Raw genomic sequence first — 17,795 nt, forward strand, 5'->3', positions numbered from 1 at the left:
TAAAAATTACATACACACCTACAGACCTTACACCACTAGGTAGGCACGTTGCAAATATCACATACATTTAAACAGAATGATCAGGAGTGTCCTGGGAGGGGTCCCAGACGGTGTGCAAGTGTGTACACTGGTGCTATTGGGCCGAGTAATGTACCCAATGTCGGCAGGGCAGTTGAGTAGTTAACCTCGGGGCGTGGCTTTCTCTACAAGCCTGCCCTGTGCCCAGAGATATCTTTTTTCTTCTTAAAACTGGATCCCATGAGCTGGTGAGATGTCACAACTGTAAAGGTGTGTTGTGTGAAACAAAGGTGTTTGCTGCCAAGTCTGACGACTTTCAGTTTGAACCCCAGGTCCTATGCTCTGAAGGACCAACTCCATTAAACTGTCCTCTACCTCTTGCTACCGAATGCATGCACCCACTCACAATTTTTCCCCTCCCTCCCCCCACAATTTTTTTTTGACTTTTTGAGACAGGAGTGTGTGTGTGTGTGTGTGTGTGTGTGTGTGTGTGTGTGTGTGTGTGTGGTGTAGTTCTGGTTGTCCTAAAACTTGCTCTTTTGACCACGCTAGCATTGTACTCACGGAGATCTGCCTACCTCTGTCTCCTGAGTGCTGGGTCCACCATCATTCAGCAATAAATGTCTTTGGGGAAAAAAAACAAAACAAACCCACAAACTGAGTCCCAGGGCTGGCCTAGGATCCTGAAAGTCTAGACAGGATTTTAACATCACCTTACTTCAGCAAGGACCCTATTCTCTTGAAGAAGGCTCTAGATATTCTGTCTGAAGACTACCTGTGCACTGGCCAGCACTCCAGGGAATACAGAAAGATTGGGAGGGAACCCAGTCTCTTCCCCACTCCACCAGTCCCAGGGCAGAGGTCGAGGCTGTAACCCTGGGCGATATCTGAAACTTTGCACACAGACACATAGACCCTGGCCTCATAAGCTGGACTCCAGGCATCTTGGCCCCTTTGATCTGGAGGGCTATGCTGAGTGCAGGAATCTAGCTAGTCCAGGCTTGGCCTGTCAGTCAGATAGGGTGGCACTGATGTCAGCTCTGGGTGCCCCGTCTAATGAGGATGCTAATCTAGGAACCTACCTACCATTGTTGCCTGGGCATCCTGGCTCCAGCCAAGCCTAAAGGACCTCAGTGCACCAAGGGACATATCACCGAAGGGTGAATCAGGAGATAAGATCTGACAGCCCAGCCTAGCGGCCATCATTCCTGGGTCAGCTTAATGCCAGGTTCTGCCACTGGTTCACTCAGCACAACTCTGGCAGTTTCTCCTGTGTTGTATACACAACTCTGTGTGCGGGCATGCGCATGCGTGAGCATGAGGTCAGAGGCTGACTCACCTGGTCCTTGGTTAGCCTGCATTTTACTTTTGGAGACAGGGTCCTCCCTGATCCCAGAGCTCACTGATGTGGTGAGGTTGGCAGCCATCAAGCCCCAATGATGTCATCTGTCCATCTCTCCTTCCCCTGTGCTGAGGTACACAGGGCTTTTACATGGGCGCTAGGGACTTGATCTCAGGTCAAGTTCTTCCCTGGCAGTCACCTCCTGAGCTCTTTACAAGAGACATACCCTGAGGAGCTCTAAACCACAGAGGAGGGGCTGAACCACTTGGTTCAAGTCTCCTGTCACCCTGAGACCCTGTGAGGGCACAGAGCACTCTCCCATGCCATTAGTAGTGTCCACCCAGTCACAGCCTCCAGCCTTCTAAGAGCCCTCACCACCCTTAAAAATGTCCCTCCTGTGACCATTACTTTCCCAGTGGCCCAAAGCACCCTGAACTTGAGACCTCAGCCCAGGACCTGGAGTTAAAATGGTGGGTTGTGAAGCCAAGGTTCCTGAATCCAAGGTCCTTCTGCGCATCTAAGGCTGCAGGAACTTGGGCATCAGCCTCCCCTTATCTGGGCACCTGCTTTCCCTTCACAGGGTGGCTGCCAGCACGCAGCCGGATATCCAGTGTGGGTGTCAACTTTTGAGTGTCACCTCCTTTGGGTCACCTGTCTAGAAGTCTTGTGTTTATGTGGATGTACAAGTGTGTCGGAGGGTCAGCCTCAGCTGGTGGTCCCCACTTGCTATCCATGTTTTCTATTAAAATGTTCTATTTGGGCTGGAAAGATGGCTCAGTGGTTATCAGCACTACCTGCTCCTATAGAGGACCAGAGTTCAGTTCTCATCACCCATGTCAGCATGATTGTCTGAAACTACAACTCCACGGGACCCGACACCCTTTTCCTGATCCTCAGGGACACATTCATGTGTCACTACCACTTGCAACTCCAGTTTGAGATCCAATACTCACTTCTGGACTCAACCCTGCATGCAGGTGGCGCAGATACTCAGGCAAAACGTCATTACACATAAAACCCTTTCTAAAATGTGTGCACAATTTAAATCTTTAGTGTGCGGATGCCACAGAGCATGTGTGCTCAAAGGACCCTCGGAGGTTGGTTCTCTCCTCCCACCACGTGGGGCTTGAGGACAGAGCTTAGATTGTCACGCTGACACAGCAAACACCTGCCAGTTGAGACATTTTGTTGGCCTGGGTTTGTGACTTAGAAAAGAATTTACTATTTTGTGTGTGATGCGCGTGGTGCCAGGGTTTTGTGTGCTACAGGGCATATGTGGAGGTCCCAGAACAACTTTCAAGAGTCAGCTTTCTTCCTAGTCCAGAGGGACTGAATTCAGGGCATCAAGCTGACACACCTGACTTTTGTTAGGAGACCAGGTCTCACTGTGCAGCTTTGGCTGGTGCAGACCACTTGCCTCAGACTCAGATCTTCCTATCCCTGCCTCCTCCTGAGTGCTGAAAACTGGCTTGGTAGTTGAGAGCACTTGCCGTTCCTCCAGAGGACCTGAGTTCAGTCCTTAGCACCCACGTCAGGTCACCCAGAATGCTCTGTGATCCTCAGCTCAGGGAGATCCCATGCCTTTACCCTCAGGCACCTCTGCTCACATGCACAAGCTCATACACATACATGTAATTAGAATAAAAACCAAATCTTTCAAAGTGTGTGCTACCAAGCCCAGCACAATCATGTTTTGAGACACGTCTCTCACTGGCCCGGTACTAGCCAACTAGACAAGGCTGTCTGTTTGTCAGCCCCCTCAGCACTGGACTTACCGGGCCCAGGGCATTCAGCCATACCCGGTGTTTTCATGTGGTTCCTGGGGATCAGCTACAGTTCTCATGTTTGTGGAGCAAAGGCTTTACTGGATGAACTATTTCCCTACCATCTCTATGGCTTTTACTGCTGCTGTAAACACAAAGCCATCTAGATGTGTGTCTGGTTCACTGGTGTCCTGCACACCCACAATCATCCAACTGGGCAGTGTTTGAAGTGGTGTCATATCTCTGTAATTCCTCCATTTAAAGGGCTGGGGCAGAAGGATGAGTTTGAGACTATTCTCGACTGCACAGTGAGATCTTGTCTCAAACACTACCACTAGTTGGATGTGGTGGCACACACTTTTCATCTCAACACTCGGACATAGGCAAGCTGACCTCTGAGCACAAGGCCAACCCGGTCCACAGTAAGATCCTATGTCACCTCACTCCCCTCCCCCAAACCAAGCCAAACCAAGCATCTTCCACCAAGAATTTAGACTGCAGCTCAACTGGTAGAGTGTCTAACACGCACAAAGACCTGGGTTCAGTCCGGTCCACAGCACACATGAACTAATGTGTTAGTGCACACCTATAATCGCAGCACTTGGCGACAGACAGGGGATCAGGAATTCAAGGCCACTCTCAGGATTATTGCAAGTTCAAGGCCAGCCTGGTATATGATATCCTACCTTCTAATCACTAAGCCTGTCCTTACAAAGAAAACAAAAGTTCAAAAAACTGACCAAACCATATGTCATAGAGCCAAAACAATCTCTCTTGAATGCCTCAGTCCTGAATCCCCCCTCCCCTTCTGACCCTGGGGCTGCCTCATACCCAAGAAAGTACAGATAGGCAAGGGATACACACTGGCTGCTTTATTGACAGGCTCATGAGGGACAGCTGTATTCCAAATAAGCCCCTACACCTTTTCTACAAAGGCAAACAAGAAAAATGGTGTGCCCCAGCAAATCCCAGTCAAGGGACCTGAGTAGACCACAAGCACTAGGAGGCTGGGAAGGAGAGAAAGTCCAGTTCCTCAAGGGCAAGGTGCTGGTGAGGTGGCTGAGGTGATTGGAGGTCCTACAGCTATTCCCGGCTTGGGATGTCAGGGACCGTCACCGGAGAAGACAGTGGGCTGGAGAAGGGAGCACTCGAAGGCTTTCAGTCACTTGAGGCATAGGGTTCTGTGAGGAATCCTGGACTGCATGGTGAGACACAGCAATCACTCTTCTCCACCCCTGCAGTCACATCTGCAGCCACGTGTGCAGATACTCATTCACACCACTCCACACACACAGAGGGAGGGCTGGCCCGGCGCTGGACCTACACCCTGGAGCCCAGGAATGTCTCTGGATCAGTAGCCAGAGTGGGGGCTTCGGGGGAGCAGGTCCGTGACATCGCTACTGATTGGCTGCCTCGCAGGCGTCTATCCAGTCGCTGTACACATCCACGGGTTCTGACAGGTCTGGAGCAGGGTCAAGGATAATTTGTGGCAATGAAGCCCCTTGTCAGGCACATCTCTGCTATGATGGGGTCCATTGGACCCCTGCCCTATGCCTTGTCGCTCAGTGTTAAACCAGTAGCCGATATCAATTTCCCTAGATGGCCACAAGGCCAGGGCTGCAGGAGTGACCATGTTCACTGTTTCCGGTCACCAGCCCCCAGGCAGGTCAGGACAGCCCGACTCCCACCCATTTCTCTCATTCCCCAAGAATGAGCCAATTTCCCAAGGATACATGTGATGGGTGTCTGGAATTCCTCTAGGCACACGGTACAGGAGATGACTCCAGTGTTTCGAGCACGGTCCCTGCAGTGAGACAAGGTGGAGGTATGCATGAGAACGAACCCTGAGCCCGTGGAGGTGACCTTGCCAGCAGGAAGGCCCAGAGTGAGCAAGGTGAGAGACAGAGGCCTGGGTGCCCACACAAGTAGGCTGGCCCACCCTGAACACCCACTCACATTTTCACATCACAAGACTTCTCGTGGTTGCAGAAAGGGCAGGTAAACTGAGTCTCCAAGGTGCCTGTCATCTTCTTCTTGGGGGGCGGCTTCCGTTTAGACTTCCTTCGTCCCATAACTGCAGAGGGGATGAAACCTGTGGTACAGGGAACGGGGTCAGAAGCTGGTAGCAGCTAACTACTCTCTTCCTCTGCATCCCCTAGAAACAGGCCACAGGCAACCAGCAGTGCTCTGTGGAGAAGGGAAGATGTACACCCTGTCGTCACCCAGGCTCCTGGGCCTGGGCACAACAGTCCCTGTGTACACCCTGGGCAGCAGGGTCAAGAACAGCCTTTAGCCTTGGTTTCCCAACTTCCTGTTTGTCTTTAGGTAGGTCACTTAGGATCTCTGTGCTCAGGGTCTCAAGGGAAGATGGGGTGGACAGCTAGCTGGAGAGAAAACAGGACAGAGAGGGGTTCTGACATGATGCCGTGCTCTTATGGGATGAGGGAGTTAAGTCTAAAGAGTGACTAAAGGCGAAGTTAAGGGCAGGAAGATGGCTTAGTGGACAAAAGTACCAACCACGACAATATGGCAACCCTAGTTCAATTCCAGAAACCTATATATAAAAAGACAGGGGGCTGGGGATTTAGCTCAGTGGTAGAGCGCTTACCTAGGAAGCGCAAGGCCCTGGGTTCGATCCCCAGCTCCGAAAAAAAGAACCAAAAAAAAAAAAAAAAAAAAAAAGACAGGCACAGTGGCTCAAATCTGAAACCCTAGCATTCTGACATGGAGGTGGGAGGCAGAGACAGGATTGTATGGGAACTCACTGGCTGGTTAGCCTGGACTACATAGGGATGGGGCAGAAACAGGTTGGAAGGTGAGGACAGACTCCCCAGAATTGTTCTCTGACTTCCACATGCACGATGTGTGCCTCCTCTGACCAAATACAGAGTCTCCATCAGGAATGGGGATCTAGGGGACAGGAGTGGATGGCAGTGATCGAGACGGGGACATGTCAACTGAATTGGTGCCAGTTTGGGGTGGGGCTGTGATGGGGACATATAAGGTTGGGAGGAGAGACCCAGATAGCCGGTATGTTCATGGGCTTTTTGCTCCCAGCACTCTGGAGGCAAAGGTAAGAAGATCTTTATGAGTTCGAAGCCAGCCTGGTCTACATACTGAGTTCTAGGGCAGCCAGTGCTACATAGTCAAGACAAAGGTCTCACATAGCCCAGGCCTGGCCTCTTTCCCAAATAGCAGAGGATGACTTTGAGCTCCTGATCCTCCCACTTCTACCTGACAAGTGTTGGGCTATAGCATTCCTGGTCTCCACATGACACAGTCATAGATAATACTGATTATCAACCTGTCAGAATCCATACCAACTCAGGACAGCCTGGACATGACAGCTGTCAAGTGTCCCGTACAGAAATCTAAGACATAGGAAGAGGTGGGTGTGGAGAGATGACCATCTCAGTGTGAGGGGCGCCAAGAGGGCAGACTCGGTGGCAGTGGGCACAGAGGGGGCGGCAGCTATCACTAAGCTCCTGCGAGGCACTACACTCAGCCTGCCTTTGCAGTCATTGATCTCCATGGCACCTCCAGATCCACCAGACCACAGCCACCCACCATTTCTAGGCCAGACCCCCTAGGACAGGAGTCACTCCTCGAGAATGGAGAATACGGTTACATTCAGTTATCTACCACTGGTTAGTGCCCTCCCCCCTTTTGAGACACTCTCACTGTTCTCCAGGGCTGGTCTGGAACTCACTATGAAGACCTGCCTCTGCCTTCCATGTGTGGAGATTAAAGGGATGCACCAGGCCATTCGGCCATTTATGTATTGAAACAGGGTCTCACTGTATAACTCTGATCTAGAATTATCTATGTAGAACAGGCTAGCCTCAATCTCACAGAGATCTGCCAGCCCCTGCCTGGGATTAAAGGTGTACATGTGCCATCACAGTTGGCTTTTGTATTAAAGGAAGGAAGAAAAGAAAGGAAGGAAGGAATTGGAAAATGTCAGCATGTTAGTGTATGCCAGAAGTTCAGAACCCAGGAGGTTCAAGCAGGAGGGTGGAAAATCCATCTCAAGTTGGAGTCTAGTCTGAGCTAGTCCTCCCCACACTGTAACCCCAGCCCTTCGGATCACTGAAAGCTGGAGGCCAGCTTGGGCAACTAAACAAATCCAAATCTACTGTCTAAAATAAACCAAAGGAAGCACACAGACATACATGCAGGCAAAGCATCTATCTATCTATCTATCTATCTATCTATCTATCTATCTATCTATCTATCTATCCATCCATCCACCCATCCATCTATTTGATGAAAATAAAAACCTGTGTTAATAAATATTTAACTCTTAACATCTCTGTGTAGTCCTCTCTGTCCTGGAACTCACTCTGTAGACCAGGCTCAGAGTTCTGAGTTCCTCATCCGCCTGCCTCTGTCTCTTGAGGCTGAGATTAAAGGCACGTGCCACCCACCATCATAGCACGTATAAGGCTCAAGGGCAGAGGTTCTGAACCTGTGGGTTTTGGGGTCCCATATCAGATACCCTGAATCCCAGACACATAAGATAAAAATAAATCTTCAAAATTTCTGTATTAAGTTACTGATGACAGGTTCTGAAGAAAACTTGTAACTGGACGAATGCTATTGCTATGAGGTTATTAGAGATTAATGTGGGTTTCTAAGATGGGGCTATTCTGGGTGAAGGGGGATCAGGAAGGATCTTTTCTTCTAGAGTCATTTCAGATGAAGCCTGGATAATGAGCTTTGGTGCCAAGCCAGCCAGGAAGAGGGGGGTACCTGAAAAGAGTCTGAGCCAGATGAAGGCTCTTTTCATCGTTTTACTTCAGAAACAATGGCTGAAGCTCTGAGGGCAACAGGGACAAAATGTGAGATTCACGAAAGGCCAGATCCTGAAGGTGAAGTGTAGCCAGGTCCAGAGCCCAGCTGTCAACTGCAGATATGTTTACTTCCCTTCCCATCTGACCCTGGCAACCAGCTACAATAGAATCACCGACAGGACATCATGGCCCAGCCTGGCCCAGCTGATTACAGACATTGCTGCCAAGCCCGAAAAGCTGAGTTTGGTCCCCGAATCCACGTAAAGGTGTTAAGAGAGGATGTATCCCGCAAGTTGTTAATTAATTTCTGTATACATTATACACATATAGAAAAAATGCAGGACGAAAGGGCAAGGAAGATGGCTCGGCAGGTGAAGATGCCGGTTGCCAAGCTTGATAGCCTGAGTTCAACTGCCTGGGCTCTCACGGTGAATAGAGAGCCGACTCCTCTAAGCTGTCCTCCGTACACACACACACACACACACACACACACACACACACACACACACACACACACCCCATCCAAAACTAACTCACGATCACCATAAACTCCTCACAGGTCCTCCGGCGTCTACAACCCTACCCATCAATCTCTGAGGAAGGATTTCACTTTGGTCACTGCTCAATCCCCGGCACCTACAGTGCCTGGTATACCTTATGCACTTAATAACTACTTGTTGAACGAATCAGTGAGTTTCCCTGAATCTGTTTCTGTGTGGCCCCAGCATCCACGGGCAAACCGCAGCCTGCGAACAAGCCATGGTGTCCTGAGGCGACCGGGACGGCGGGAAGGGGCGCCGCCCGCTCGCCCACCTACAGGGGTCCAGGGATCAGGCTCCCCATGCGGTCGTCCTCAGAGCCATGCCCGGGCCTTGGCTCTATGCCCTGCGGGCGATAAAGAGAAGAGCGCCGGTCCGCCCAGCCCAACGCCCGCCCGCGAGACCCTACACTTACTTGTACCAGCCCTGCCTCTCAGCCAAGGCTGCTTCACCCAGGAGACGCTAACTTCCGGCCCTTAAAGGAAGCGGAAATATCGCTTTGTGTTTCCCGCCCACTCCTTAACCAAGTAAATGGGCGTGTAGACCCTACCTCCAACCGCCTGTCTCCGCGCAATTGTTACAGCGCATGCGCCGTCCCGCTCATTCGCTAGCAAATTTCTAGGGATGTCTGTGATTGAATCAGCAGGAGCGGTGGCTCCATCTGTAGTCTGGTTAAGGTCCTTGCCTGTGATCATCGCCCTGGATTCGTCTCACTTGTCTTACCCCCTTGAAAACCTAGATTTTCCGAACCTCCATGCTCACTCTAGATGTACATTCTTTTTTTTTTTTTTTTTCGGAGCTGGGGACCGAACCCAGGGCCTTGCTCTTGCTAGGCAAGTGCTCTACCACTGAGCTAAATCCCCAACCCCTCCATGCTTACTCTAATACCCTAACCCTAGAAGAGACTAGTTAGGAAGAGGAAGGGGATCACCGTGAGTGAGACAAGAGAACTGGTAAGGGGGTTAATATGGTCAAAGCACACTGTATTAGTTTCTCTAGTCACAGAACTTATGGAATGTGCCTTTATATTGAGGGAATTTATTGTGATGACTTACCGTCTGTGGTCCAACTACCCCAACAATGGTCGGCTGTGAGTGGGAAGTCCAAGAATTTAGTAGTTGCACAGTCGTCCCACGAGGCTAGGTGTTTCAGCTGGTCTTCGGTAGAAGTAGGTCCCAACAGATGTGCTGGCGAGGAAACTCAAGCAGGCGGAGTGAATCTTCCTTCTTCCAATGTCATTATATAGGTCTCCAGTAGAAGGTGTGGTCAGATTAAAGGTGTGTACCACCGGCATATACAGGAGACTAGCTGAGACATCTAGTGGAGAAGATGTGATCAGATTAAAGGCGTGTACAACCGGCATATACAGAAGACTAGCTGAGACATCTAGTGGAGAAGGTGTGGTCAGATTAAAGGCGTGTACAACCGGCATATACAGGAGACTAGCTGAGACATCTAGTGGAGAAGATGTGATCAGATTAAAGGCGTGTACAACCGGCATATACAGAAGACTAGCTGAGACATCTAGTGGATTGGATTAGATTCTTAGACATTTTGTTCACAGCTAGCCATTGTTGGATTAGTTAGATGTACTCTATGAGAGGGAGAGAGAGAGAGAGAGAGAGAGAGAGAGAGAGAGAGAGAGATAGATATTCAATAAGTTCTGTAACTCTAGAGAACCCCAACTAATGCAGCTACAACTTGAGTTTAAGGCTAGCTTGGGTTACAAAGACGCCCCCCCCCCCTTTTAAAGCCACCTTAGTTGGTGGATGAAAAGTAGGAGGGAGTGTGGACGGGGTAGGAGAGCTGGAAGAACAGTTTGAAAGCCGTGGCAGTAGCTGAGTGGATCGTAGCCTGTTGTGGAGAACTGTATTAATGGGAGCAGAAAGAACTTTATATATCTAGAAACTGAGGTGTGAAGCTATGATGGTATTTATGCTTGGCCCAGGGAGTGGTGAAAGAGCGTACCCCAAAACGGGGAGCCGCGTCTCTCGCTCCAATTGTGGGATGGGGTGCCCCCAGGAACCACGAGTAGCCATTCTTTTTTTTTTAATTTATTTATTTATAAGTACACTGTAGCTATCTTCAGACACACCAGAAGAGGGCATCAGATCTCATTATAGATGGTTGTGAGCCACCATATGGTTGCTGGGATTTGAACTCAGGACCTCTGGAAGGGCAGTCAGTGCTCTTTTTTTTTGGTTCTTTTTTTTTTTTTTTTTTTTCGGAGCTGGGGACCGAACCCAGGGCGTTGCGCTTCCTAGGTAAGCGCTCTACCACTGAGCTAAATCCCCAGCCCCGCAGTCAGTGCTCTTAACCGCTGAGCCATCTCTCCAGCCCACGAGTAGCCATTCTTGATGTAAAAGCACGAGGTAGCTTTATTAACGAGATCCCGGGTCTTAGCGGGATCCCGGGTCGACACGTATCTCACACAGGAGACAGAGGAATCGACCCCGAGCTTCCAAACTCGGGGGTTTATATAGGGGCATTCGAGCGGTTACACATGATTGGTCAATTCAAATGGTGCACAGTTACTTTCGGCGCGAAATTACATCAGCAAGGTGTACGTGCTCTCTAGCAGCTCGGCAGGCAGGTAGGGTGGCTCATCTCACTAAGGGGGGTGAAGGAAGGGGAGGGGTGGCTACAGATGGTCAATGTCCTTGGGGCTGATAGCGGGTTTGGCAAGTCCTATCTCTGGCTCTCCCTCAGGCACATCCGGACTCTGACAATGAGTAACCTTTTTAAAACTCTAGTTCTACAGTGGAACTATTAAGTGTGGCCTTGTTGGAGTAGGTGTGGCATTGTAGGGGTGGGCTTTGAGACCCTCCTCCTAGCTGCCTGAGAGTCAAACTTCTAGCTGCCTTCAGATGAAGATGTAGAACTCTCAGCTCTGCCTGCACCATGCCTGCCTAGATGCTGCCATGTTCCCACCTTGATGATATTGGACTGAACCTCTGTACCTGTAAGCCAGCCCCAATTAAATGTTCTCCTTATAATAGTTGCCTTCATTATGGTGTCTGCTCACAGCAGTAAAACCCTAAGACAGAAGCCAAACTTGGTTTCTGGAACTGGGATGGAGAAGGGAGACACAAATCCCCATTCCCTCAGTGGACGGAAGGGCACGGAAAGGGTGTATTACAGGACATCTGTGCAGCAGGGAGGGAGGCATTGGGGCTCCGGACATTCGATGCTGATAGAGTAGCCAGGCGATCTGAGAGTAGGAGGATTGTGGCACACAGGCTGACACTCAAGTTGAAGTAGAAGCCCCAGGAAGAATTGAATGGGCAGAGGCGACAGAGTGGAGGAGAGGGGGGCTATTTTCGGCAGAGCTCCTGAGTGCTGCTGCTGCAAGGAGGACGGCAGAGGCATCCCATGGGAAAGAAATCAAGGATCGAGTCTGGGTTATAATAAGCATGGGATAGAGGCTGAGGAGATGGCTCAGCTTGAAGACTGGAGCTCCAATCCTCAGCACCTACAGAAAAGTCAGGTCTGCGTGGTTACCCGCCTGTAATCCAAGCCTGAAGGAGACAGAGGATCCCCCAGAACAAGGTGGCTAGCCAGATGAGGTGAGTTCTGGGGTCAAGAGAGACTCTGCCTCAATAAGGTGAAGAGAGTGAGGGTGTGGCTTTTACGTGCAGAGCCTCACAAATATACCTGTCGAGCACATATTTCTGTTCTTTTGTTTTTTGTTTTTTTTTCGGGGCTGGGGACCGAACCCAGGACCTTGCGCTTCCTAGGCAAGCACTTTACCACTGAGCCAAATCCCCAACCCCCATATTTCTGTTCTTAATTAAAGTCTTCTGGCCAGCAAGATGGCTCGGCAGGTAAAAGCACTTCCTTCTAAACCTGGAAACTTGAGTTCAATCCCTGGAAGTTACATGGTGGAAAGAGAGAACTGATTCCTGCATGTTGTTCACACACACACACACACACACACACACACACACACACACACACACACACAGAGAGAGAGAGAGAGAGAGAGAGAGAGAGAGAGCTTAGCTGTGTCACACGTTGTTAATGCTTTAAAGAAAATGAAGGAAGTGTGCTAACTGTTGAGTTGGTAAATATTTGCTTTGCCCTGAGGACTTTACTGAGGTTTATTTCCTTAGTATGTTTCTGGCAACTTGAGGTATTTAGAGTGGATGGATCTCCAAGATGCCCTATAGGGGGCAGTGACATCCTTGGAACTGCCTTTTCTGAAGACCATTTCTCTGTTTTGGTAACTTCAGTTCACACAGGAAACTGAGTGTAGTGGTTCCGGCTTAAAAATCCCAGCATTCAAAAGGCAGAGACAAGGTCTTTGCTAGTTCTATGCCAGCCGGGGCTACATGAATAATTCAAAGCTAACCGTGGCAACAGTGTGAGACCCTGGCTCACAAAACACACACACGCATACATGCACGCACGTACGCACGCACGCACGCACCTATGCACGCACGCACGAAGGATAAGCTCAGTCAATGCATGTTACCCTGTGGCTTGCTGTTTTATTTGCACTCATGGTCAAGACACAGATGCAGGACTCTTATCGTTGTTCAGTAATTGTTCTGGTTAGTTTTTGTCAGCTTGATTCAAACTAGAGTCGGGATCTGTATGGGAGACAAGCCCCTGGGTGCCTCTGTACAGGAGTGTCTGGATTAGGTTAATGAATGTGGGAAGACTGACCATGAATGTGGGCAGCACCTTTTCCGGGCTGGCGTTCCTCACAGAATAAAAGGAAAAGCCAGCGAAGCACCAGCATCCATCTCCCTCTGCTTCCGGATTGCAGTCGCGATGTGATTGGCTGCCCTGAGCCCCTGCCGCCAGCCTTGCCCGCACCACAGATTGTGCCCTTGAATTGTGAGCGCAAAGAAACTCGTCCTCTCTCATGCGGCTTTAAGCAAGATATTTCATCACATCGGAAAAAAAAAAAAAAGGAAAGAAATGGATGTACCATGACGCATGACAACTGGCCACAGACACCAGCATCATGGTCCTCATGTTCAGAAGGTGTCAGAAGCCCGGCACAGTTGAACACATCTGTAATCCCAGCTCAGGAGGCTGAGACAGGTGGATCACCTTGAGTCAGAGATCAGAGTGGGCTACATAGAGAGACCCTGTGAATGAATAAATAAATAAATAAATAAATAAATAAATAAATAAATAAAATCACCGAATTACAATAAAACAGGACAATGTCTTAGCCTGGCTTGTAGGCTGTCATCCCAGCCGCTGTGGAGGCTGAAACAGGAGGCTCAAAAGTTCAAGGTCAACCTCGATATGATGGTTTGCATATGCTTGGCCCAGAGAGTGGCACTATTAGAAGGTGTGGCCTTGTTGGAGCAAGTGTGTCACTGTGGGGTAGGCTTGGAGGCCCTCCTCCTAGCTGCCTGAGGACGCTCAGTCTGTTCCTGGCTTCCTTGGGGTGAAGGTGTAGAACTCAGCTCCTCCTGCACCATCCCTGCCTGGATGTTGCGATGCTGCCATGCTCCCACCAAGATGATAATGGACTGAACCTCTGAACCTGTACGCCAGCCCCAATCAAATGTTGTCCTTTATAAAACTTGCATTGGTCATGGTGTCCGTTTACAGCAATAAGACCCTAACTAAGACACCCGGCAACTTCGATCCTGTCCCCAAATAAAAAAACAAAGATAGGCACGATGACTAACTGCTTTAATCTCCACACTCAGGCTGTGGAAGGAAGAGAATGTGCATAAACCAGAGTTTTATAAACAGAGTTGCATAAACAGTGGGCTCCAGAAAAACAGTAGTTATATACAGTCAGTTCTTGTCTCAAAAAGCCAACCATGGGGTGGAGAGGCAGCTCACATGATTGTCCTGCAAGCCGGAAGACTTGAGTTCAGTCCCGAGTCCATCATGGAAGAAGATAACCAGTACCTCCTCCAAGTAGTTCTCTGACTTCCATGTGTGTGCCATGGTGTATGTGCACATACGTCACACACACACACACACACACACACACACACACACACACACACATACACCAGTAATAATAAACTGGGTATGGTAGCACACAGCACCAAAGAAGTAGAGGCAGGCAGAGCTCTGTGAGTTTGAGGCCAGGCTAGTCTACACAGGGTGACTGTATCTAATTAAAAACACCCAGGGACTGCAGATTGCATGGTTGAATGCTTACTTAGCATGCACAGAGCCCTGGGTTTCATTGCAACTGCCGGGGCTGAACAGCATTGATCTCATAACCAGCAAGTGGTAGCTGCCCTCACCTCAGCTGGACAGAAAAGTCCATCTGCAGGGGCACCACACAGCTTCCAGGGTCCCTCTCCATGTCTCTGAGAAATCTTTGTAGCATTTGGTGCTTAGTGAGATAGGGAACTTGGTTTGGAGTCTCCATGTGACATTTACTATGTCTCTTCTCCTTTCTAGACCCTGGGAACAGGGACACTGGGTGAAGCTGATTCAGTGCTCTGACTGCCAGGAGCCTCTGAGTCAGTGGGAAGAGGCTTGGTGGCTGTGAATTTCCAAGATGGCTGAGGTTAACAAGGAAGCCTGAGCTGTAGTCACAGCTAGTTGTCATCCTGTGTTGGGTAGTTTTTTTTTTTTTTCTTTTCTAGAGCTGGGGACCGAACCCAGGGCCTTGAGCTTGCTAGGCAAGCGCACTACCACTGAGCTAAATCCCCAACCCCGGGTAGGTTTTTTTTTTTTTTTTTAACTTGACACACAGCTAGGGTCAGGGGACAGGGATCTTGATTGAGAAAATGCCTCCATCAGACTAGCCTGCAGACAGGCTTGTGGGACACTTTCTTAGTGATTGATGTGGGAGAACCCTGCCTACTGTGAGTGGTCCCACCCCTGGGCGGATGGTCCTAGGTGTTGACAGACCCATGGAGAGCAAGCCAGTGTGCAGCACTGCTTACAAGCTCCTGCTTCAGTTCCTGCCTTGAGTTCCTGTCCTGACTTCCTTCAGTGATGGACTGAGGTCTGGAAGTACAAGCCTAGTAAACCCTTTCTTCCTCATGTTGTTCTTGGTCAGAATGGTTTATCAACACAGTAGGGCACAAACCAGGACAGACACGATGCTGAGACCTGTCTGTCCTACCTATGAAAAACAAGGATAGTCTAGCAATTGCCTCATGGGTCAGGGTCAGAAGTGATTTTTTTTTAGGATGATGTCATGAATTCTAGGCTGGTTACCTACACGCCACTCTACCATTTGACTTTTTTTCTTTTACATTAACTTTGTGCCTCTCTCTCTCTCTCTCTCTCTCTCTCTCTCTCTCTCTCTCTCTCTGCATGTGTGTGCGTGTGCGTGTGTGTGTGTTGGCACATGGCCTAATCTCTTCCTTGTTTTGTTTTGAGACAGACTCTGTGAGACAGGATCTATGGTGATAGTTTTCTGAAAATACCTCTTCCCTTCAGAGGGAAGGAAATGTTTGCAGACCTTGCAGCTGAGCTAGCTATGCTTGAGATCATTCAAGACGTGTCAAAATGTGACCCTACTGTACACTCAGCCTGTTTCCAGTTAAACTGTTTTAAGAAAATGCAAACATTTTACTGGCCTTTGCATTTCCCATATAGGGAGTTTTACAAACCAAACGCATAGCTTTTAATCTTAAACCATGCCTTTTTTCATTTCTCAGATGAGAATAGTGTAGTGCCTGTGCGTGTATGGTGTGTGTGTGTTGTGTGTGGGTGATATATGTATTCATGTGTTGGGTGGTATGTGTGTATGTGTGTGTGTATGTGATATGTGTGTGTGTGGTATGTATGTGTGTACGTGGTGTATGTATACTGGGAGTGTGGTGTAGTATGTGTGATATGTATGTGATGTGTGTGTGTATGGTGTCTGTGTATGGTGTCTGTATGTGTGTTGCATGTATGGTATGTGTATTTGTGTGTGATGTATGTGTATGTATGGTGTATGTGCTGTGTACGGTGTTTGTATGTGGAGTGTGGTATATGTGGTGTGTATATGTATGTGTGTATGTGTATGTGGTGTGATATGTTTGTGGCATGTGTGTGTGTATGTATGTGGTATAAGTGTATGTGTAGTGTGTGTGTGGTATTTGTGTGTGGAGTGTGGTATGTGTGTATGTTGTGTGTGTGGTATATTGTGGTATGTGTGTGTATGTGATATGTATGTGTGTACATGGTGTATGTATACTGTGAGTGTGGTGTAGTATGTGTGATGTGTGGTATATATGCATGTGTGGTATATGTATGTGTATTGTGTGTGTTATGTATATTTATGTGTGATGTATATGTATGTATGGTGTATGTGGTATGTGGTGTGTATGTGATGTGTGTGATGTATTTGTGGCATGTGTGTGTGGTATGTGTGTGATGTGTGTGGTATAACTAACTGTGTATGTGGTATGTGTTTGGCTTAAGTGTATATGTAGTATATGTGTAGTATGTGTGTGTGTGTATGGCGTGTGTGTATGTGTAGTATGTGTGTGGGTATGTTTGTGGTGTAAGTGTATGTGGTGTGTGTGTGGTATTTGTATGTGGAGTGTAGTATGTGTGTATGTATGTATGATATGAGTGCGTGTTGTGTGGTAGTCATTTACTGAAAGTAGCCAGTGGGTTGAAAGCAATCTTAAAACAAATATCCCATAAATGTTGGAAGCAACTTGGGACATAGGCTGCTAATATCAGGGTGGTTTTAGTGCTAGTCTAGGTTATTTGAAGTTGGTAAAACAACTTCCCTTGCAAAGTCTGCAAGCCATCTCTGTAAAGAATCCTTTTTCCTACCATGTGTGTCTTCTGTGCTGCTCAATAAATGGAGAACAAAGGTCCTTGTTTTGGGACAGACACAACAGACACACAGGCACAGACAACAGGGACAGATCAGAAACACACAGCAGACAGCCTACCGATAGGCCAGAATACACAGTACAGACACAGGGAAGACACAGGGAAAAACAGAGAATTCAAAGTTGGCCTTATTCTTGGTCAGAGTAACCAAGATTCCTTTCCTTCTACATATTCCTTAATGTGACACTGAAGCAAGGGTTGCACTCTAGCCCAGGCTAACCTGGAATTCCTTTTGTACCCCATGCCATCCTCAGACTCACAGTGGTCTTCCCACAGTAGCCTCCCAGGTGTTCGAATTACAGGCATGAGCTACCACCTTTAGAAACCTGCCGTCTCGGGCAGTGAGGTGCACACCTTTAATCCCAACACACAGGAGGCAGAATCTGAGCTTGAGGCCAGGCTGGTCTACAGAGCTAGTCCCAGGACAGCCAGGCTGTATATCCATCCATCCATCCATCCATCCAGCTCAGCTCAAGGAACATTTTACAGAGTCTGAGAGAAAAATAACGGAGCAGACAGGCCGTAAGAAAATGCCTCAGCAGCTGCCAGGAGGAGGACG

General features: G+C 48.8%; 1 protein-coding gene across 6 annotated transcripts; it reads right to left on the reverse strand.

Annotated features, from left to right (window-relative positions):
* Positions 1–3,980: 3,980 nt before the first annotated feature.
* Elof1 (elongation factor 1) lies at positions 3,981–9,255 on the reverse strand. Of its 6 annotated transcripts, none has more exons than XM_039082187.2 (4): positions 9,006–9,255; positions 5,080–5,215; positions 4,857–4,927; positions 3,981–4,585 (listed from the first exon to the last, which is right to left on the reverse strand). In XM_039082187.2, the coding sequence occupies exons 1-4, from the start codon at positions 9,148–9,150 to the stop codon at positions 4,521–4,523; spliced, it is 417 nt and encodes a 138-aa protein (XP_038938115.2). In that variant the 5' UTR covers positions 9,151–9,255; the 3' UTR covers positions 3,981–4,520. The 6 variants fall into 6 exon arrangements, with proteins under 6 accessions (XP_038938115.2, XP_008764209.1, XP_038938116.2 ...); XM_008765987.4 differs by lacking the exon at positions 9,006–9,255 and adding an exon at positions 8,871–8,927; XM_039082188.2 differs by lacking the exon at positions 9,006–9,255 and adding an exon at positions 7,876–8,047.
* Positions 9,256–17,795: the final 8,540 nt, after the last annotated feature.

Source organism: Rattus norvegicus, chromosome 8 (genome assembly GCF_036323735.1).
Source record: "Rattus norvegicus strain BN/NHsdMcwi chromosome 8, GRCr8, whole genome shotgun sequence".
Classification (NCBI taxonomy): domain Eukaryota; kingdom Metazoa; phylum Chordata; class Mammalia; order Rodentia; family Muridae; genus Rattus; species Rattus norvegicus.